General features: G+C 40.4%; 2 protein-coding genes across 2 annotated transcripts in view; one reads left to right on the top strand and one right to left on the bottom strand.

Moving 5' to 3' along the window:
- Positions 1–3,779: 3,779 nt before the first annotated feature.
- On the top strand, positions 3,780–22,724 carry LOC109402069 (uncharacterized). The gene is made up of 2 exons (XM_019674667.3): positions 3,780–4,755; positions 22,592–22,724. The coding sequence occupies exons 1-2, from the start codon at positions 4,417–4,419 to the stop codon at positions 22,688–22,690; spliced, it is 438 nt and encodes a 145-aa protein (XP_019530212.1). The 5' UTR covers positions 3,780–4,416; the 3' UTR covers positions 22,691–22,724.
- Positions 22,681–23,025, bottom strand: part of LOC109402067 (uncharacterized) — a 37,069-nt gene continuing 36,724 nt past the window's right edge. The window contains exon 3 of the mRNA XM_019674665.3: positions 22,681–23,003. Within this exon, the coding sequence (XP_019530210.2) occupies positions 22,896–23,003 (108 nt within the window). The 3' untranslated portion in view covers positions 22,681–22,895. The remainder of the gene's footprint in view (positions 23,004–23,025) is intronic.

Raw genomic sequence — 23,025 nt, 5'->3', positions numbered from 1 at the left:
GGTTCCCGGTGTCCCTCCGGATGTGGTCAAATGTAAAAGGAAACAAAACTCCATGCATGCGCTTCATCAAATCGCGGTTTTTTCGATAAGCTGATGAACGGTTATTAAGAAAATTAGCTGAGATTGCGGAAGAGACCATCGCTAGTGTTCCACAACCAGGTTTCAGGTGTCCCGCCGGAATCGGTCAAATGTAAAAATGAACCATGTAAATTTTCCGGAACCGGTTTAGAGTGTCCCACTGGAAATATACATATACTAGCTGAACCCGGCAAACTTTGTCTTGCCTACTGCGTTTTTTGACGTTTCAAGTTTCTATCCTAGACCAAGTCCCCGGTCACAAAATGAATGGAAGGTCGATTTTCAAAAACTCTCAATTTTTCCTTGTTTTTTGGCTCATAAACCTTCCTTGGGTGAAAACTAACAGAACAAAACTTAGACGACCAAAATTGGACCTTCCGTTCGCAAGTTATGCGCGGTCCCACGTATGCCACTGCATTTTTATATATATAGATAAAAGTGAATCAGACCGATGCTTGCGGTACATCAAATCGCTTTTTTGTCAGTAACCTGATGCATGGATAATAAGAAAATAGGCACAGTCCATAGAAGTTACCACCGGTAGTGTTTTTAATTCCGGGTAACCTGATTAACAGTTTTAATAAACTCAGACCACATTCAAATATACCGGTAATGTTCCGGAATCATTTCGTAAGCAATACAAAAAATACTGAGACTACATAAAAGGCTACCGGTGGTGTTGCAGAAGCAGCGTTGCTTCAGCGGAATTACGAAAGTGAACTAAATCAATGCAAGCGATGGATATGTGTAAGAGAACCAAAAACCTAAAAAAACTAAAGCGATCTCGTTAAATCACACAATGTTTGATTCCTGAGACGTAAATTTACAGTAGGATTTGTCAACGTTGTATGGAAAAATTAAAATTGAAGCGCATCAGCCCCGAACATTATTTTAAATCTCTATTTGCGTCTAAAATTACTGCGCAAAATTTTGATGCGACTGGAGGGCGGGCACTGTAATGTTGTTTATATTTGAATGTGATATAGCATTGGCAATTCAAATAACTACATTACAAATTTTACATGGATCTTGTAACCAATGATAATAAAATACCCAGTCAACCAGTGATCGTATAAGATGTTGAATAAGATGTTAAAGTGGAGGCGATATGCGTACATTTTACATGTGCCTAAATGGAGGCATGCACGTATATGGCCTCCACTTTATCATCTTATGCAACATCTTATACGATTACTGGTTGTCTGGGTATAGCATAAAGTGTGTGCAGATTAAACTTTGTCAAAGTGATCTGTGAAAAAGTTAAATCCTGGCTAGTAATTGTCATCTTGGTATGAATCAGCCTCCAGTGAAGGTGGTCAAGCAGTTAACTTAAAGGTCTGATACTTTCGGCTCTGTCCATACGTTGAACATAACGTCGGAATAAGTGCCCCAATTCGATGATAACCTTGAATTTCTAAATAAAGTATTCTCATGATTCAGAAATTCGTAGGTGTACCACCTACATTTTATAGACTGTACCAGTCCCAGATCGCCGTTTTGAGCATTTACTCCTTCTCGTCCGTTACCAAAGCACAGAGATTTGGGGCTGATCACTGACTCTAAGGCAAGATTGATTGCGTCGACGGAAAGATTATGAGTACATATTCGACGAGAAAGGCACTATCACCACTAGGTGGATTAATCTGGGTTTTTTATTATAAAGTTGTTCTACACAACACACCGTGAATCACGAGTTGTATCTAGTATACAAAATAGAAATTATTGGGAAACGAATAAAATACGGCAAATATTAGTGAGCTGGCACTACGTGCGAATGTCGAAAGAAAGATTAGCGAAAATAACGTTTAGCGGATAACCACGTAGAGGTTGGTGGTCACGAACACGCAGGCTGCTTGCGGTTTAAGAAGACCAGGAAACCACAAACGTTCGAGAAAACGAGAGGATCATCACCCAAGACCAACGAAAACGGTGCTCTACTTTACGATCGGCGCTTGAGAAAAGTTACCTGTAGGTCAGCTCCACAGGCCATTTGTGAAATTTGTGCCAGTAAAATTAGCATGCAGCCAACAAGACATCAGGAAAGGTATCCAGCAGAACACCATTTTATATGAAGTCGTCCAAATACCAATAGGTATACTATGGAGCGTTCCAGGGAGTTTCAGGGGTGATTTGACGGTTTTATTTAGGCATTTTTGAGGTATATAGCGACGCTTCAGGGACATTCTAGTTAGTTTCAGGGTGTTTCTAGGGCGATCTGTGGGATTCAGAGCTATTTCAGGGCTGTTCCAGGACCGCTCAGGAAGTACAGGGGGTGTCAAGAACTCTCTAGAGGTATTCTGGACTGTTTTAGGCAGTCTCCAGGGCGTTCTAGGAATGCTCCAGGGTATTAAATATCGCTTGTTTCAGGGCGTTAAAGGGATGTCCGAGCGACCACAAGAGCTATCCAGGGTAGTCTAGGGTTGCCAGGGGTATTGACGGTGTTTCATAGACTTTTCATTAATTGGAGGGTACTTCAGGAGCGTTACAAAGATTTTTAAGAGATCCCAACGAATTTTAGGGACTTTCTATTTAGTTTCAGAGTATTTCAGGGAAATCCCAGGAAGTTTGAATGGGTGTTGGCAACGATATTCAATATATTCCATTTCTTTTCAGTGGTTTGATGGACCTTCATGAGGTTTGGGAAAGTTTCATGGGCGTTTCAGTGGTTTAGGAAAATTCTAAAATCTGAATCGCGTCAATGCCTTCATTGATACGACTTAATGACACCTTAGAAACTTCCTCAATCCAAAAAAAAAACTCAGAAATAGCTTGAACTGTCTTGAAACGTATTAAAATCCTTATGAAATATCCTTGACACAGGAAACCATTTCTAAACACCCTGAACCATCTCAATTACCATAAAATGCATTAAAATGCCATGAAATCCGGAATTTTCTTGAAAGCCCCCCAAATCCCCACCTCTTCTGAGTCCTTCGGCACCCTCCTGAAATTTCCTTAAGTCTTGATACGCTTTCAACTTCCTCCGAAGCTTCACTGGAACCCCTTGGAAGTCCCCGGGAATTAATGAAATTTGAAAATGAAAATCTGATTAATTTGTAACAGATAGTTTAAAATATCGACTGTGATTACGAATGAACCTTTTAACAATTAGTGAGAATCAGTCAACAATGAGCTAGTTTAAGGAAGCGTTCAACATTTGGATTACGTTGAAACATCGAGGCGTAATCAAGCAGAACTTAACAATGTGTTTTGACTAAAGATCGAGTGAGTTGAAAGCGTATTCAGACCTTCGTTTCTCGAAATTTCAAACAAGTGGTCAGGATGGGTCATATTATCTAATTTTCGCATTGTAAACAAATTTCTCCTGCTTTGTTTTACACGAGAGCTTTCGAGCCTTGAAAGGTCATTGCAGTCACGTCGCTTCTTCACGTTAGCCAGGACCAGCGATGAACGAAACTGGGTCACCCACCATCCTGATCACTGTCCGCTATCTTCTCTGTGCAGTTTAGTCAAATTCAATTTGGTGTTTTTGAGTGAATGGATAATGATGGGGATGAGTGACGACGATCAGCAACATTCGAAAATCTATTAAGCTGCTTGCTTTACGACGTGTTTCAAACGCTCGTACTCAAGTCGAAATTTTATGTTGCCTCTCTAAATCTACGCAACTTGCCACTTCGGCGAATCCCTTAACATCCAACGGTAAAATACCAACCGCATCTTATACTGTTACCTGTCCTTGCGTGGTGCAGCCAGTCTTACCCAGTCGAACGCGCACAAATCAAAACAAAGCATCGAAGAATTAATTACAAAACACCACCGCACCGTAAGACAATTCCCCAGCATCACATACTGGTACGGATGCATGCTACTGAGTGGCCTGTTCAGAACACATGCCTAGGTCAACTGGAGAGCTTTTGCGCGCGCCGAGCCGAGCCGCTGAGCCTCGAAATCCAATGTCAGCAGCAGAGCACTTCGCGAACTTGCTCACCATCGTCGCCGTCGTCATCGTAGTCCGCGGTTGTCCGTGCGCACAATTGAATGAAAACCGGCTTCTCTTGCGCGGAGGGGCAGTGCCTATGTCCATCGCAAGCATCGGTAGAGCGCAATTAAACTCGAACACGAGGGGACTAGATCTGCACTTGATATCTCGTACAAATTTCGAATTTTGACTATTCAGTATCGAACAAACCGCGCAGGACGAGAGACGAGTTCAGGCGGACACTCCCTCTTCTTTCGGGTTTATGCTTCTCGGCTATACATCAATCCGGTGATCGCGCGCGTCCGCAATGTAGTGCTGGCACAGGTCCTGGGCAGTGTCCTACGAATATTCGGTGCCTGTGGTAGAGTGATCGGGAGATGTGACAAGAACGAACGATGAATGTGGTCGGAATTTGTGGTTTGGTGCGGTTGGTTTCACTGCTGGGGCTGGTGCTACTGCTACGAGGCGGAGGAGTGCAGTCGAAGGCCATCGGGAGTGTGACGACAGAGGAACCGCCAATCGATAATGGAATTGTTGTTGCGTCATCATCGTCATCATCGTCGACGGAGTTCTCGATCGGGGGAACATCGGAGGAGACGGAGATCAGGACGACCACAGAAGAGGTGCCAACGATCGATCGAGAGCATGTGACGTTGCGAATTCCAGATGAGCTGTTCTCGTCGACGGCGAATTTGACACTTCGATTGAGAGATTTCCTAGGGCAGTTGTTGCTGGTAAGGATCCTTGTTGATGTGTTGTTTTGAGAAGGTTTATCGAAAGTTTCTGGTTATGTAATTGTGGTTGTTGGTTACAAATAGTTTGTCAATATATGGAAAAAAAATAGAAAAAAGTGTACAAATCTTGTGTGGTCGTGAAAGTGTGTTATTTTTTTGTCTCTCATTATGCATGGTTGAAAGACAAACAGTTTGAACAAGAAATAATTCGCAACCGCTTAGCGCACATGCAAACTGTGTACATCGAAGATGAATTGATTTCTGTGGTTATGAAAGGAAGCCGTGTGGTCGGATGAGGTTTGAAGTTTTCTTGTAACTTTTCTTCTTATGTGTTGTCCATAAACTACGCAGTTCAATTTTTGATCATCTCAGAGCCCCCCTCCTTTTGTAGACTTGAATCCATACAAAATTTTGAGAATGCGTATGTAGCGAACTTTTTTTTAGAAATCCTCCCTTGGAGTCCACGTAATTTATGGACAGGACATTAGGGTCGTGTAATCAGTTCTTCCTTCCCTAATATTCTTCAATAATTTGGTCAAGGATCAGGATTTCTCCTAGTGTTCTCTTCGTGGTTCCCTCCAAAGTTCCTTCTGGGAGTCCTCAGAATTTTCTTCTGAGATTTCACTTGAAGTTCCTTTTTGGGATCCAGAAATTTCCATCAGGATTTATCCAGAAGGACCTTTCGGGATTATTTTGGGAACTCCATAAAAATATCTTCTGGGAATCATCCAAAAACTTTCTCTGGGATTCCTACGGAAACTCCTTCTGGGATTCCTTTGGCAAGCTCTTCCTTCATTTCTTCAGGAATTACTTCCTGTATTCCTTTGGAATCTTCTTCAAAAACTCCTCTGAGAACATTTTCAGAGATTCCACCAGGAACTTCTTTCAGGATGCCTTTATGAACTGTTTAGGAATTTCTTTCGGGAAAATTCCCCGTGGTTCTTTAGGAAACTCCTTCCAGGATTTCTTCAGAAATTTCTTCCAAGATTCTTCTAGGATCCCTTTTCTGGATTTCTCCAGGAGAAGTTCATTTCAAGAGTGCTCTAGAACTTTTTCAAAGAATTCCTCAAGGAGTTTTTGAGGAGTTCGTTATGGATTTACTTTAAGAGTTGCTTATGAAAACCCTACAGGAGTTCCTCGAGGAATCCTTTCTCCAACAGATTCTTAAGTAATTCCTCCAGCAGCTTTGTAAATGTCTTCTGGGTTTCCTCCAATAGTTTCTTTCAGGAAGGCAAAAGGGCCCATATAGCCGAGGCGGTAAACGCACGGGTATTCAGCATGACCATGCTGAGGGTGACGGGTTCGATTCCCGGTCGGTCCAGGATCTTTTCGTAAAGGAAATTTCCTTGACTTCCTTGGGCATAGAGTATCTTCGTGCCTGCCACACGATATACGCATGCAAAATGGTCATTGGCAGAGGAAGCTCTCAGTTAATAACTGTGGAAGTGCTCATAGAACACTAAGCTGAGAAGCAGGCTTTGTCCCAATGAGGACGTTACGCCAAGAAGAGAGAGAGAGAGGAAGGCAAACTTGAATACTGTTACCGAACGGTAACTTAGTGCTTATGGTGGGAGAATGTAGGGAAACGATTGTATAGTTACTCCAACGGTCGATTCGAAGAGTGGGCGTCGTGCGTATCGACTCAATGCGCGCCGCGTTACGCCAACGCGCAATTAAGAGGTGGTGAGTTCCCAGCAGCCGCCTGAAGCGTGCGGCGATGGGGGCGGAAAGACAGAGCGTTGAGAGAAAGCCGAAGAGAACATCTGGCGATGGGTCTGCGAGGTAGCGACAAGAAGTGTTCGGAGGGAGGTAATCGCGACTCGTGCTTGGAGGCAGAAGTGCCAGATTCGGTAGATCGGTGTTACCACGTTTGGACCTCCGATCTGGGCAGCTATTTGAGCCTCGTGGGTGAAGAAGTGAATTTTGTACGGTGGATGGGCTGTAGCAGCCGCTAGCCCAAGACAACCCGCCGGCACCGGCGGACATTCCTTCGCTGCTCACCTTATCGTCGATCGGTTTGTCCGGTCAAAATACCGCGACCACCGGACTGAGCGAAGCACCTCCGAGCCGGACGACACGTGGAGATCACGTGGGCAGTTATTTTGCCGAACCGCTACGGCCTGCCAGCCGCGCCGCTCCTCGGCCAATCGTCGATCACTTCGCCAAACCTCCGGATCGACCCCGGTCCCCGGTCGATCGTCCGATCACCTCCGCCTGGCACCTCAAGGTTGTCCCGCCCGGCACACGAAGTGTTTACCAACGCGCCTTCGGGGAAACCTAGGACGAGATTCACCCTCAAACCAAGCCACCAACACCCCCCCCCCCCCCCCCCTTGGTGTTCATCTGGTCGCCGTCGGGGACCCTAACGACGGCCCTGTTAGCATCAGCTGCACGCCCGCATCACCGGCGGCGCAGAAGAACGGCGCACTCCGGTCGCCTACCCTGTACCGCTCTACGGTAACCGTAAACCGGCCGGCGACATGATGGACGAGATCCGCGTTCCGTCGCTCCACCAACCACTGCGCGACGCCCTCTTCAGAAGTTAATAAATCTGTAAGTAATTCGAATCTCTTTTTAGGTCAAACCCCACCGAAAACTTCCCCATCCGAAACGCCCTGGGACCCGGGAGTCAAAAGAGGCCTTGTGAGCCCACCCCGGAAGCTGCCGTTGGCTGGACCAGCAGCTTGGGGCTTAGGCACGGCTCCTTCTGGGCCGGCGCGATCGACTCCCGGGGTCAAAAGTTGTTTCAATACATTCCAAAAGAAATTATCAGAATTTCGGAAAGAATTCCTGGAGGATTTCCAAAACTACTTGAAAAATTGCGAAAGGAATCCCTTGAAGTCTCAGAAGTAATCCAGAGAGGAGTTCCTAGAGGAACCCCAAATGGAACCTCTCAGAAGAAACTTCTGCAATGATGCCAGAGGGAACGTTTCAACCCTTTGGAGCCGGAGGGGTCATATGACCTCAACTTAGAAACGGAGGTATAAATTCACTCTTTCGATAAACCAAATTGAGTCCTCTATTAGGGAAAAACGGGAATATTTGTATTTGGGACTTCATTGATAACCTAGAACATCCTGAACACCGTGAAATTTGGAAACACAAAATAATTGACATACCAGTTGTTATAAAAGCTGAACTTGGATGTGGGAAACGTTTATATGTATTTAATTAGCTTTCGTCAAGAATATCAAAAAGGTGTTTTATATTCTGGGATGTTCTAGGTGCTCCAAACTGTCCTAGAGTGAAGTTCTTCAAATCTACAAGAATAATTTTAAGTATTTTCGCCACAAATAATAGCATTACATAACCTACTGAAGCTCTTGTCATCTACAATGTCATTTATAGACACTCAAAGGATATTCCAGGTCAGCCAAACTACCTTGGAGTTCAGAACTTAAGGTCTACACTCGTAACAGTAGCCATATCTGTTATACTGAGTAACGTTTCATAATCAGCTGCAGTTACTGAAGCAATCTGATGTTTACTAGCTTATTGTAAACCTTTGGGATATTCAGGGTCGTCCAAACTGTTTTATAATGAAGTCCTTCAAATCAACAAGAAGAACTTTATGTGTTTTCACCAAAAAATAATAGTACTGCATAATCTGCTGGGATCCGCGAAGCTCTTGAAATCTCAAATGTGATTAAGAAACACTACAGGGATAATCCAGGTCAGCCAAACTACCTTAGAGTTCAGGACTTCAGGTCTATACTCGTAACAACAGCCATATCTACTATACTGAGTAACGTTGCATATTTATCCGTGGTTGCTGGACCAATCTGAAGTCTATTTTTTAATATAAACCTTTGGGACATACAGGTTTGTCCAAACTGTTCTATATTGAAGTCCTGCAAATCCATAAGAAACACTTTATGTGTTTTCACTATAAAAAATAGCATAACATAATCTGCTGAGATGCGTGAAGCTCTTGAAATCTCAAATGTCATTTAGAGACACTATGGGAATGTTCCAGGTCAGCCAAACTATCTGTGAGTTCAGAACTTCAAGTCTACACTCGTAACATAAGCTATATCTGACATACTGAGTAAAGTTCCCTAATCAATCGCGGTGACTGGATCAACCTGATACATATATTATTATGAACCTTTGGGACATTGAACTTTAGACTGTAATCTGTAATCCCCCTGGCATATCATGAGTCATTTCAAGATAGTTTAAAGATATTCCAGATCAACAACTTTACTCCTGAGGTCTACACTTGTGATAATAGCTTTTGTCACTATGTTTAGTAGTGTTACAAGATCCACTGTACTAATCAAAGAAGTTACAGGAACAATTAGCGTTGGACCTATTATTTTTTCAACGCTCCAAGATGTGCTACGGCTGCACCGATGGCGTGCGATCGTTCCCTGTTCGATCTACAGCATATAAATCCCTCTTCCGAATAATATTATGATCCACGAAATGGAATAGAAATTTTTCGATGGCCATGTTCCCATTTCCCAACCCAAACAAGCAGCAGCATCGTTTCGTGCTGACCTTTTGGATGAGTAAGGGAAGAATTAAAAATCAAATAAAAATTTGACAACAGAGGCATAAACCCTGTAAGCGCTCTCAAAGCGCTCTCAAACACATAACATGTCTCCCATACTCTTTGCTCGTAGCATTTGAAGAGCAGTTAAAAAGCATTCTGAAAACTCCTAAGCGTAAACACCTGAAGCAGTTGAAATGCTAACTAACAGCCAAAAGCTTTGGAGCAGCACAGGTTATGCTAATTTAAGACAGTTATGCATTCAAACTGCCTATGGGGGGCAGCAAGCAGTTTAAATGCTTAATACAGTCTGCTGTACGGCTTATTTAAATGCTTAAAGGTTTCCTGGTTGTCTATCAACCTTTCAGAAGACTTACTGGGCATGATAGATTACAAATCGTAGCTTTGTATGATAAAAGAAGTTACCGTTACACCCGCAGGCATTAGGATCTAAACTCAAGAACAGTTTTGATGACCTAGGATATCCCAACTGATCTGATATTGATCTATTGAACTTTCAGAAATCTTACTGGACATGATTGATTACAAATCGTAGCCTTGTATAGTGAAAGAAGATACCGTTACACTCATAGACTTAAGGATCTAAACTCTAGAACAGTTTGGATGACCTGGAATATTCTAACTGATCTGATATTGACTATTAATCTTTCAGAAGACTTACTGGACATGATAGATTACACATCGTAGCTTTGTATAATGAAAGTAGTTACCGTTACACCCGTAGACTTTAGGATCTAATCTAAAGAACAGTTCGGATGACCTAGGATATCCAGAGAAAATATACTGCATAATATTCTACCGTTTTCATGCTATTGATCACCTTAACTACAGAAAAATGTAGAAAAAAGAAACTCCATAATAACGCTTGGAAAAATTCCGGCTTCAAAGGGTTAAAGAACCTTAAGAAGAATTTTGGATGGAGCTCTCCGGAGTCACAAGAGTATTTCCTGGTGAAACATTGGAAAGCAAATTCTGGTGAAACTACGCAATGAATTCCTCGAATAATCCGTAGACGAATTGTTGGAGCAATAGCAGAAGGATTTAATGCATCAATCCTAGAGAGAATTCTCAGAACAGATTCCGGTGGAATACCTGAAGCAGCTCCTGGAGGAAGGCCTTAGCAAGTCATAATGAAATACACTTTCTAATGTGGGTACGCAAACCCCTCATTTTGAACTCAATTAAACCACCCATGCAATGTGTCTAAGTGCGAGGCCACGAATCGTCAAGGACTTTTCTTATTAACATTAATGACCACGACGTGGAGTGTTGCTTCAGTCGCTCAAAGTTGAACGGTAGCGGTCGCCGGTACCGTACATTGTTAATGACGGATAGTTGTGGGCGACGTTTGAACATCACCAGGTAGTGGCCTGAGTCGATGCTAGCGCCACGATAGGTCCTGCCATAGATAATGTCGGAGAAGTACCGTCCGTCAATCAGGACATGGTCGATTTGCGATTCCGTCTGCTGTGTTGATCTCAAGATGTATAGATAAGGGAGACTGTGTTGGAAAATGATGCTACGTTTGGCTATGTTTTTGGAGCCGGTGAAATCGGTGAGTCGTACGCCGTTTTCGTTCGTCAGCTGGTGGGCGTAGTACTTTCCAATCGTTGGTCTGAATTCCTCGTCCTGCCCTACCTGACCGTTTAGGTCTCCCATGATGATCTTGACGTCGTGGCTTGGACAGCGATCGTACTTGCCTTCGAGCTGTGCGTAGAATGCGGGCTTCTCCTGTAATTCCTCCAGAAACTTCTCAAGCAAGTTCTATTCTGTAATTATTTGCAAAGTTCCTCCAGAAGTTTCTCATGATTCTTTTTCAAAATAATTAAGGGTTTGTCTTAAGAAGTTTCTGCAGGTATTCTTCCACGCATTTATGCAGGAATTCCTCCTAAGATACCTTGAGAAATCGCTTCAGTAATTTTTGTCCATGGATCACTCCAGAAAATATTCAAGAATTTCTCCTAGGAATCTACAGTAGTATCACAAGGAGTTTTTCAAGAAATTGCTTCAGACAATTGGCTTTTTAAGCGATGTTGAGATTATTCCATATTCTAAATCTGCACGCCAAACTGAGCCGAAATCCAAATTTTCATGAATTTTGGAGCCCGGGAAACTATTTAAAAATCAATTTGAAGTTTGTATGGGAGCGATTTGTCGAATCACCCCTCGTCAGATTTTGTACTGGGCGGAGCTGCCAAGCAGTTGCCCAGCTGTCAAAAGGTGATATGAATAAATCTTTTTGAAATTGATTTTAGGCATCAAAACAAAGTTCTAAAATCTGAAAAAAAAAACATAGACGCTTAGAAAAAGGTGCTCTTTTGTTTAAAAATATAAAATCATTGAATTTTTCTAAATAAAAAAACCCGATTCTTCAGGGTTTTCTCTGGATGCCCTGTCAAGAATTCTTTCATGTGTTTTGCACCAATTCTTGATTAATTGCCCTTTTCCGGCTATACCAGTCGACCAGTATGTCTGAAATAGATATAAAAACTTGATCTATTGTTATGTGACTTAGTCGGTTAAACCGCCGGACTAGCGATACGGAGCCCTGGATTCAAATCCCATCAAAACGAATTGTATTTTTTTCACGAATTTATATCTCAATTTGTCAATTAAACGTTCTTTGCTTTTAAATGCCTCAAGTTTTTACGTCATTTTTTTGTGCAATTTCTGGATGAACTATTGAAATAAATTCTGGAAAAATGAATGAAATAATTCCGGTTAGAAACTCCAAAAGAATCCCAGGTGATAATTATGAATGAACCGCAAGAACAGTTTGAAAAAAATCCTTGCGGGAGTTTCTGAAGGATGATGACTTAAGGCCTTTCTTGGAGATACTCTTGGAAGATTTTTCGAATGAATCTTCGTGCGACTTTGAAACAAATATTTAGAAGAATTTCTCCACGGAAGCACCTTTGAAGAAATCCCTTGCCCAAATTCTCGACGAAAATCATTAAATTGCAATGAAGGTTCTGAAAATATTTTTGAAGGAATTTGAGAACCCAGCAGGAATTTTTGAACTAAACCGTGAAGGAATTTCTGGTGAAGTTTTCGGTAAATCCCTAGAAATCACAGGATGTACTTTTGAATGAATCTTTACAGAAGTATCTGCCTGAAGAAATCCCAGGGAAAATCTTGAAGGAATCCGAGAAGAAATATCTGAAGAACTTCCAGGTGAAATACCCGGAGAAATCCCTAGGGCAACCCTTGGAGGAGTTTTTAGAACTGTTAGGGTTATTTTTGAAACATTATTGGAGAAACGTGTCTCAAATAATCCCTGACGGAGTTTCAGAAGGATCTTTTGCAAACGTACCCAGAAAAAATCTTGGAGTTGTTTTTGTAGAATTATCTGAAGGAGCTCCCAGAGGAATTTATGAAGCTATCCCTGGACGATTTTTTAAAAAGATATTAGAGAAGTTTCCAAAATAAACCTCGGAGCTTGAATTCCTGGTGTAATACTCATAGGAAAACATGGAGCAACTCTGGAAAAAACTTACAAGTTTTCTTAAAAAAAAACGTGTAGAAAAATGATTGAGAAATCACAAAATATTTCAGCAGAAATCTTCTGGGAGATAAAAAAAATCTGAAGGACACTTTGGAAGAGTTTCAAACAAATTTTATGAAAGATTTCCTAAAGAACTGCTTAGCGAAATTTCTGGAAGAATTCCAAACTTTTGGTTTTCTGATGAAAATATTTCCGAAAAAATCTGCAGCTGATTTGAAAGATTTCCCGTACATATTTCTGAGAGAACCTATGGAAAGAATCTGGAGCAACCCATGGAAAGTTTTCTAGAAAAATGCATGTAGAAATTTTGCAGGATCCTCTAGAGAAAACTCTAAAGGAAATTTTTCAGGAATTCCTGGAGCATCTTCAAAAAAATCAAAAGGAATCCATAGAAGACTTTCTGGAAGGGATTCCATGGAGCAGTTATGGAAAGAAATTCATGGAAGGTTTTATGTAGGGGTTGTTGAATTTATTGTTGGGGTGTTCTCTACAAAATTTTAGAATATCAATAATATTCTAAATGTACCTTTGGAAGAATTCCTCAAGGAATTGTCTCAGTAATATTGGAAAGCATTTCTAACAGATGAATTGTTTTTTAATGAATCCTTAGAGAAATTTGTGGAGGAATCTCTCGACGAATTTCTGTGAAGTTTTGAAAAAAGTCATGGAGGAATTGCCAAAGCAACCCATGCAAGATTTTCCAAAATAATATTGTGCGAAATTGCTTGTGAAATATAATTGATCTTGGAATTAAACCCTGCACGAAACATAAGAAATCCCTGGATAATATTTACAAAAACTTTGATGATTTTTTAAGAAGCCCGTATAGAAAATTCTGGGGGAATTTATTGGATATTTTTTTTAATATTTCTTCGTTCACATAAAAATTTACTGGTAATTTTCTTATATCTAGATAAATGGATGAAGAAATCCTTATTCCATAATGGAACTCCCAACTAACAATCTCTCATTAAACAGACACCATTATGACAAACTAATTCAGCATAATGTTGAATAACATTTGAATTATTTTCCCGTACAACCTATGTTCAGATTTTGTTCACACAAATTTGGAGAAGTTATAAAGCATAGTGTTGGTATACACTTCAAAGTTTGATGCAAAAAACGTTTTACAAACACACAACAAAACTCTTATTGAGCTTTGACAAAAATGTCTGAAAAAAAAATGCAAAATTGTTGAACTCTCACGAGAGTAATTATTTACTCTCATGTTAAGAACACCTTTTATCAAGTAAGAATAACAAAATTACCTAAATCCAGATAAGAACTCAAGATCTGTCGGTTGCCTGCCTCATGCCTTCCCATCTGCGCCATCCTAGAGATGGTGAGTAGCAGCACCCAAAGCAAACATTAACGTCTCATGACTCAATAATGATCATTGATAATGAACAACGCCTTATACTTCAGCAGCTGTTCAGCCCAAAACACGTGTTTTCCATTTTGATTTCGCTGTCAGTATTTTTATCGCACGGTGAGAAAAGTTGTATCAAAACCGGCAAAAAAAAGTTTTGGTATTAATTGAAGATATTGTTTCCAGACACTGATTGTGAAATGAATATATTTTTATTTTTATTATTTAATATCGATCATTATAAATGTATGGCAATAGTGGTACAGCATGGTGCATTCACAACATATGTTCAGGTAATCTACTCATATCTGCATCATTATAATCTGTAAAAACAATATTCAGTAAACACGGCAGCACTAAAATGCCAAATGCATCGAGCCAAGCGTCTCGTACAATCGAACTGCTGCGGAAGATAAAAAAAATCAAGGTACAGCTTATCAAGTTACAGACATAACCCAGTCAACCAGTGATCGTATAAGATGTTGAATAAGATGTTAAGGTGGAGGCGATATGCGTACAGGGGATAGACAAAATGATCGGGACAGGCAAAATTTTTACTTTTCAAAGAATGTTCAACTAGCTGTAACTTTTTGAAACGTGCATCAAATATTCTCAAATTTTCACTGTAAGTTGATCAACTAGTTTTGTATCAGTGGACAACATTTGGAAAATATCGGGCTATTCTGCACGAAGTTATAAAGATTCTAAAAAAAATTGTATGATTATCCAATAGCCAACTTTGAGCTGTTGTATCTCCGGATTCAATGAACCGAATACAATGAAATTTTGACTATTCAAGACTTATATAATGAACTTTGAAAAACTTTTGACACAACTTAAAATTCTTCAAACGGAAGAAAATGTTTACGATTAGTTTTTTTTTCCTAATAAAACACCAAATTTTCTCAAACTTCAACATCGTTTCAAAATTCAAGATTGTAACTATAGTTTATTTAAATTTCCTCTGATTGTCTTTAATATAAATATGTTTTGAAGGAAAGTAACAACACAGCCTTCAATTAATAGTAAACATATTGGAATGAATATTAAAAATAGACCAATTTACTAAAAATCATAAAATAAATAAAACCGCTATAACTTTTTCTCTTTGTAAATAATTTGAAGTTGTGTCAAACGTTTTTCAGAGCTCTTAAGTCTTAAGTCTTAAATGGTCAAAATTTCATTGCATTCGGTTCATTGAATCCGGAGATATAACAGCTCAAAGTTGGCTATCGGATAATTATACCTATTTCTACAATCTTTATAATTTCGTGTAGAATAGCCCGATCTTATCCAAATTTTGTCCACTGATGCACAACGAGTTGATCAACTTACAGTGAAAATTTGAGAATATTTGATGCACCTTTCGAAAAGTTACAGCTAGTTGAACTTTTTTGGAAAAGTGAAAATTTTGCCTGTCCCGATCATTTTGTCTATCCCCGGTACATTTTACATGCGCCTAAATGAAGACATGCACGCATATGGCCTCCACTTTATCATCTTATACGAGAACTGGTTGTCTGGGAAATGCTTCATAATTACGTTGATGACGTTTCTTGGCACTCTATGTTGAGTTACATAAATCCATTATATTTTCCTTTAAGTAATTTGTTTAAAATGTTGGTTCTATGATAACTTGGCTGTCTAAACAGTTTTAGCCATAATTTATCCCAATATCCGAAGATAGTTGCGAGTCGAAGTTTGACGAACTGAAAGCGTTTATTCGACAAGTGAAAAGCACACTATACAGGAACATATGTCTTTTGATACATCAGCTTATTAAGAAGCAGACAAATGTTTTGTTAAACTGTTTTGTAAAGTAATCAATGCTTGTCGAATTAAATTCATATTAAACGTTAACAAAGTGTTTAAATTTATCATTGTTGATACCGATAAGGAAAGTCGAACATTGACTATTTTTCAATTTAAAAATCATATAAACAGTAATGTGTTGAGCATCATTTTTGTTCAGCAATCATTACCATTATCGAGCAACAATTCAGCAAGCTTGCTTGTTTGTGACTTCCAATTGTTAGTTGGGCTTTGTGTATACCTGTGGGGACGGAAAAGCTTGGAACATTCACTAGGAAATTTTTTCGTAAATTCGTTAGTGCGTAAACATATAAAAAATCACATAGGAGATTCCCTCATGTTTGAGATAACGGAAAAAAATCTGCAATATCATAGTAATCTTTACATATATGAAAGCGCAAAAAAAGGAACCATACAGGCGAGTTATGTATTTAGAATGCGAAAGAGTAATTTCCAATATCTTAGATGCGACTTTTCTTACTCGTCTATGGGCGCAAATAGCTAGATCATTTACAATTTACCGGGCGGAGTAAAAAGGTACAAACCTCATTACGCTCATTCGAAAAGGGTATTCTGCTTAGAGGTCGAGAAGTCGGTACAAGATCATTTACAGTGGTATTTTTTTCTGAAATTTGTAGGAGCGTAAAAATCTAAAAATCACATAGGCAATTTTCCTGTACATGAAAAGGCGTAAGAGACATTTTTAATGTTGCAAAAAAGATTGTTTAAACAAGTATGGGAGAATAAATAAATATGTAGAAACCAAAACATTTATGAGGGCGCAACAATATCGAAAAAATACATAGGCGATTTTTTATTTCCAGTAGGTTGATTGATTGATTTATCTTTATTTGAGAGACTTTCAGCCCTTGGCTGGTTCGTCTCTTTTATTTCCAGTAGGGTGGAAGCATTGATTATCCATTTGCAAGGGCTGCTTATAAAGAGAGCTTATTTTTATCTCAAGAACTGGTTACTCAGTGAGTAATTTGGAGTAATTTCGAAGAAACTACTGCGCTATAGCCTATGCTGTTAAGTAGAGTGACCCACACGCAGATAAAAACAAACAAAAAAAAATACATAGTTTACATTCTGATTCAGTTGTTTTGAACTCCTAGTAGCAGTAGCTACGTCCGGAGTAGCGAAATCGGTTAAGTCTAAGGATTCTCAACGATCTTGAAGTTTCCACAAACATAGAGGAGCAATTCATGAGAATATTACATTTTAGGAATACCTTTATAATGTTTCAAGTTTGAAAAGGTTGAAGGATTTTAACAGGTTACACCCGATTCTTTTTTTTTTTTGCACGGGTAGTTATTTAACTATAACTCGGCCAATTTTTAACCGATTCTCATAAAATTTTGTACACTGATAGTACTAATCGTGCCTACATGTGTACTAAATTTCATGAGAATCGGTTGAAAATTGACTAAGTTATAGCAAAAACCAGACCCGTGCAAAAAAAAATCGGTTGTGTTCAATGTTATTATAAATGAAACAAAGTTATTCCTGTGGATGTTTAAAGCTGAATTCCAGGAGTCTTCGCAACAGCTAGAATATCCCAAAAACAACTGTTTTTAGCATAAACAAATACGCATAATTGTATACCGTTTAAAAAAGCAGCATTGAACGCTGTTGAAATATAATCTATCCTATTTTTTAAACTTTTTGGTGGTCAGAATGTTCTAAGTTGCTAATAAAGTCGACTTTAGATCGCAAACTCACTTATAAAATATGAATATCCCCGATAGAGGAAAAGACTTGCAATAACTTCGCCAAAGGCATTGGATGTGTCACGCGTGCAGCAAAATGATGGAAAATGCACGCTTCCGCAATGCGTTAATTTCCACAAATGTTGCAAATGACCTCGTAATCGAAAAATTCAAGGATGATATCCGCACCGAAGTGTTGAATGAGATTAGAAAGGAACTTAACTCTAATTTCAATAAACTCATCGATGCTGTTCCAAAAACGCCCATTCCACCCGCAGGCCGTAACCCGTTTTACTTTGAATCTGGTAGTAAACGTGGTAGAGAGGAAGATCGCACACCATTCCGGCCGGCTAAACTACTGCGAGGTAACGACCGCAGTGCCCCAGGTGCCTCCGATTTAAACAATCAGAATTCCAATAATGATAAGTTCTGGTTGTATCTATCGGGTATCTCCCCGAAGGCTCCAGATGATTCAGTCCTTGGCCTTGTCAAAGAAAGGTTGGAGACCGAAGATGTTAAAATCGTGAAACTTGTACCTCGGGGCAGAGATCTGTCATCGTTGAACTTCGTCTCGTTTAAAGTTGAATTGCCTGCCCATATGAAGTCGAGAGCAATGACAACCAATACTTGGCCGGTTGGTATAGTATTCCGCGAATTCGAGGACAAGTCCAGAGAGCGAAGGGTTTTTTGGCAGCCTCCTGCGACGGTACCGAATACGGACACGGTAGACATAACCGAGGTAACAGCGGAATCTACTGCCCAATCGTCCCTGGTAGCTCTAGTATAAACGAAACGCCGTGTAATGCTCCGAACACACGGCAATGTTCAACAAACAAAAGTTTTATCACCGTGTATTACCAAAACGTTAGAGGGATGAGAACCAAAACCGACACATTCCATAGGACTATCTTATCCGCTGACTACGACGTTATCGCTCTCACCGAAACCTGGCTCAATGACGACATCGGAAACGCCGAACTTTCTTCTGAGTACACTATATTCCGCTGTGACCGCAACAACCTAACAAGCACACTTAAGCGTGGAGGTGGAGTCCTAATTGCGGTTAGAAACAACTTGAAGGCTTCCCAAGTTCAACTAACGAATTGCGAATCACTTGAGCAGGTATGTGTCCGCGTTCAACTGAATTCCCTAGCGATATATATTTGTTGCATCTACTTGCGACCAAATAGCAACCCCTGCCTATACTCAAATCACGCATCGTCAATTCAAGAGATGCTTGAAAGCTCCGATAGCTCAGACAGCATCGTGGTGGTTGGCGACTATAACCTACCTCATTTGCAATGGCAACTTGACACTGACCTCAACAGTTATATTCCTTTGAACGCTTCTTCTGAACAAGAGATCAGCCTGTGTGAAACTGTCCTGCCATGCGGCCTGCATCAAATCTGTTCTGCATACAACGCAAATGGAAGACTTCTTGATTTAGCGTTTGTGAATGATCCTGTCAACGTCGAACTACTGGAACCCCCAACACCAATCCTGAAAGTTGATATCCATCACAAGCCGTTCATTATTCGTTTAGATTATCTGCCTGCTAAGCAAATTGTGCATCGTGCTAACCGTGGTCTTCCTGATTTTGACTTCCGTCACTGTGACTATGACGATCTCTCGACGTCTTTAGAGAGGGTCAACTGGTCTGGCATTCTACAGACCGATAACTTAGACGATGCCATCACCAATTTTTACGACACAGTATTTTCAATTTTGAATGAAAAAGTTCCATTCAAAAGAAACCTACGACACTCTAAGACGTCTCCTCCATGGTGGACTGCAGAAATACGCCACAGTCGCAACGTTCTCCGCAAGGCCAGGAAAAGATACTTCAAGCAAAGAACGCACATAGCCAAAATGAATCTGCAACAATTGGAATCCAGTTACCAATCATCCGTGGATTCCGCCTTCAAGGACTACTTAAATCGTACCGAAACTGATTTGCAAGCTAATCCTTCCTCGTTCTGGTCTTATGTCAACTCGAAAAAACGTAATAAGTCTATTCCCAGCGACGTAACCTACAACAACATAAGGTCAAACTCAACCGATGAGGCTGCGAATCTATTTGCTGACTTCTTCAAAGATGTGTATGAAACAAACGATGTCTCCGCAACAGGCCCGTACATCGACAGTATTCCGTCATACAATATGTCCCTAGCACAACCCGCTCTAAGTGAAGTCAACATCCATGCTGCCCTCAGTTCAGTGGATCCTTCGAAAGGGCCAGGCGCGGATAGATTGCCTCCAGTTTTTGTTAGATCGTGCGCCGCCCCTCTCGCTGTCCCAATGACGATCATTTTCAACCGATCTCTTACGAGCGGTAAGTTCCCGACCGCCTGGAAAACTGCTGCGATCATCCCGATACACAAATCTGGTAACGTTCATAACGTTGAAAACTACCGAGCTATTTCGCTTCTACCATGCTTAGCTAAGGTATTTGAACGTTTGATTTATGATGTCATGTTTCCTGTCGCGCTTCCAATCATATCGGAGTGCCAGCACGGGTTTGTTAAAAATCGGTCAACACTTACGAATTTGATGGACTACTCCAACTTTCTGTTTCCGTGCATGGACAAGCGCGTGCAAGTTGACTCGATCTATGTGGACTTTGCAAAGGCATTCGATAAAGTTCCTCACAATCTTGCGATTGCGAAACTTCAACACTACGGATTTCCCGCCTGGCTGACCAATTGGTTAAAGGACTACCTCACAAACAGAACGGCATTTGTATCGTTTGGGAACGCTTCTTCAATAGGATTCCACATTCCCTCAGGCGTTCCGCAAGGGAGCCACTTAGGGCCGCTGATTTTTGTGCTGTTTATTAACGACTTGTGTCTTCGTCTCCGCTCTGGAAAGCTCTTCTATGCAGATGACTTGAAAATATTTCGTTCTATCTCGTCTCTGCTGGACTGCGTTGCGTTACAGCATGATATCGACATCTTCAGCGAATGGTGTAACAATAACGGAATGCATGTGAACGTTAAAAAATGCAAAGTAATTAGTTTCAGTCGGGTACAATCGCCAATCTCTTTCGACTACGCACTGAATGGTTCTCCCCTTGAACTAGTGGAATGGATCAAAGACTTGGGTGTGATTTTCGACAAAAAATTGACGTTTGCTAAGCACATTTCGACGACGATAGCCAAAGCATTTGCCACATTAGGATTCATAAAACGCAACACGCAAGAGTTCAATAATATATATACCTTGAAGACCCTATACTGTACGCTCATCCGCAGTATTCTAGAGTACGCCGTGAAAGTTTGGTCACCATACCACGCAACGCACTCTGAACGCATCGAACGTGTTCAACGGTCGTTTCTAAGGTACGCCTTAAGGAAACTTCCTTGGAATGACCCTCTGAGGCTGCCTCCTTATGAAGACAGGTGCAAGCTCATTAATCTTCAACCATTGACAAGTCGCCGTGTAATGCTCCAAAGGTTGCTGATAGGTATACGACATTTTATCTGGTAAGACTGACTGCTCATCGTTGCTAGCCGACATTAACATCCATGCACCGTGTCGCCGGTTAAGAAACAGAGGTTTCATCGCTTTACCGTTTCGCAGAACACTATACGGGCAGAACAATCCTTTCAGCCGCTGCTGCCAACACTTCAATGAAGTTTTCGACGTGTATGACTTTGGGATGTCTAGGAATACATTTAAAATAGCTATTAAGGACCTGTGATAGTTTTTAAGAATCAGTCTGTGCAGCATTTGCTGGAGACGTAGTGAAATAAATAAACATTCTCATTCGTGGATGGTTTAATAATGTTATTTTCATTGTGCTCATATTTGACGCCTATGGCCCTAGAGTTTTAAAAGGATAAATGATATCCTAAGCTACTGGATGAGCTATTAAGAAACCATTAGTGTAAAATTAGCTAAAGGTTAAAATACACGTTAATAAAATTACTTAAAAAAATAATAATAAATTAAGAAACCTCTGGAGTACCGCGCTGTGAATATTGCGTAAGATGGAAGCGTAGAACATCAATAGAGCACCTCCAAAAATGCCTTCATCGTCAACAGCAAGAATAATTTGGGTGAGCTAAGAACCCTATTGAAAAGCCTTTGAAATCATCATATTCAGTTATAAAAAAAACCTTGAAACGCTCCTGAAATGCCATTAAACGCTTCTTCAAACTCTCGGAACGCCCTAAAAGCTCCTTAAAATCTCTAAAATGCCTTGTAAGGGCGTTTAAAGGCTTCTGAAACCCCCTCCCCCTGAATCACTCCAACCTTCCTAATTCATCACATGGTTCTATTGAAAACCCTACTATTGAAACATCCCTGATATTCTCATAATCCCATTAAAACTTCAACGAAACCTGACGAAAATCTCCTAAAACAATTTCCTTCAATGTTCCTGGGGCCCCTTGGAACCTCTTTTTATGGGCTCTCTGGAAACTTCCAGGAAACCCCAGGCCTTATTTCAAATGCTCGGGTGCAAGATTATGCCACAAAAGTTCAGCTTATTGGACGGAGTGGCTTAATTTCCCCAACAGGGAAGGAAAAAATAAAGGCCGATGGCATAAAAAGAGGTTCCAGTGTATTATACACAGTTGCCTATAATTTGATCCCTGTAATCACTAGTAACAGTCGCACAATTTTGCTACTTCTCCATTTCTACTTCTCTTGAGACTACCTTCTACAGAATGTTTTTGTTCTAATATAATACAAATACTAATACAGTGCAAAATAGTTTTGCTTTAACGTGAAGGTGTTTTCATAAGCAAAACTCTGCAGAAACACATGATGATTTTGGTCACCAATTGATCATTTTTTTTTTTTTTGAGCAGACCGTAATTTGGGCTCATGAAAATTAACTGTGTGGCTTCGTTGCATCTTAAACTTGATTATATTTTAGCATTTGAGGACTAACTATCATGTTCTATTTATCTTCACAGAGATCCGTCGCACGGCTAGCCAAAATGATGCGTTTCGTTCAACCCCTCTTCGGCGGTCATCTAGTGATTGAAATTCCGAAAGACCTGGAGAAAATTTAACGCTAAGCTAAACCTAGGTAGATCATTTTATTAAATATCGTCTAGCATATATCGAATAAAAAGATCGTGCGCACGACAACTGCACTGATGACACACTGCCCTCTTGGACTATATCCTGATGATGAAAGTGTATATAAAAATAGTTGTGTCTGTCTATAATTAAAACAATTACGTAACAAATTCTTAAAATAGAACAATCTCAATCTCAAACTTCGTTTGACTCCGTTGTGGTCGTTGGAATCTGAATATGCAGATTGCGTCCAAACAGCGGCTGGAAGAGTTGTAGGAAACGCGCCGAACGGATTGCGGTGTTCTAAAATAAATAAAGCTACGTA

This window comes from Aedes albopictus, chromosome 1, assembly GCF_035046485.1.
Source record: "Aedes albopictus strain Foshan chromosome 1, AalbF5, whole genome shotgun sequence".
Taxonomy (NCBI): Eukaryota; Metazoa; Arthropoda; class Insecta; order Diptera; family Culicidae; genus Aedes; species Aedes albopictus.
The sequence above is the reverse complement of the archived record's forward strand: the minus strand, read 5'-3'. Positions and strand labels throughout refer to the sequence as shown.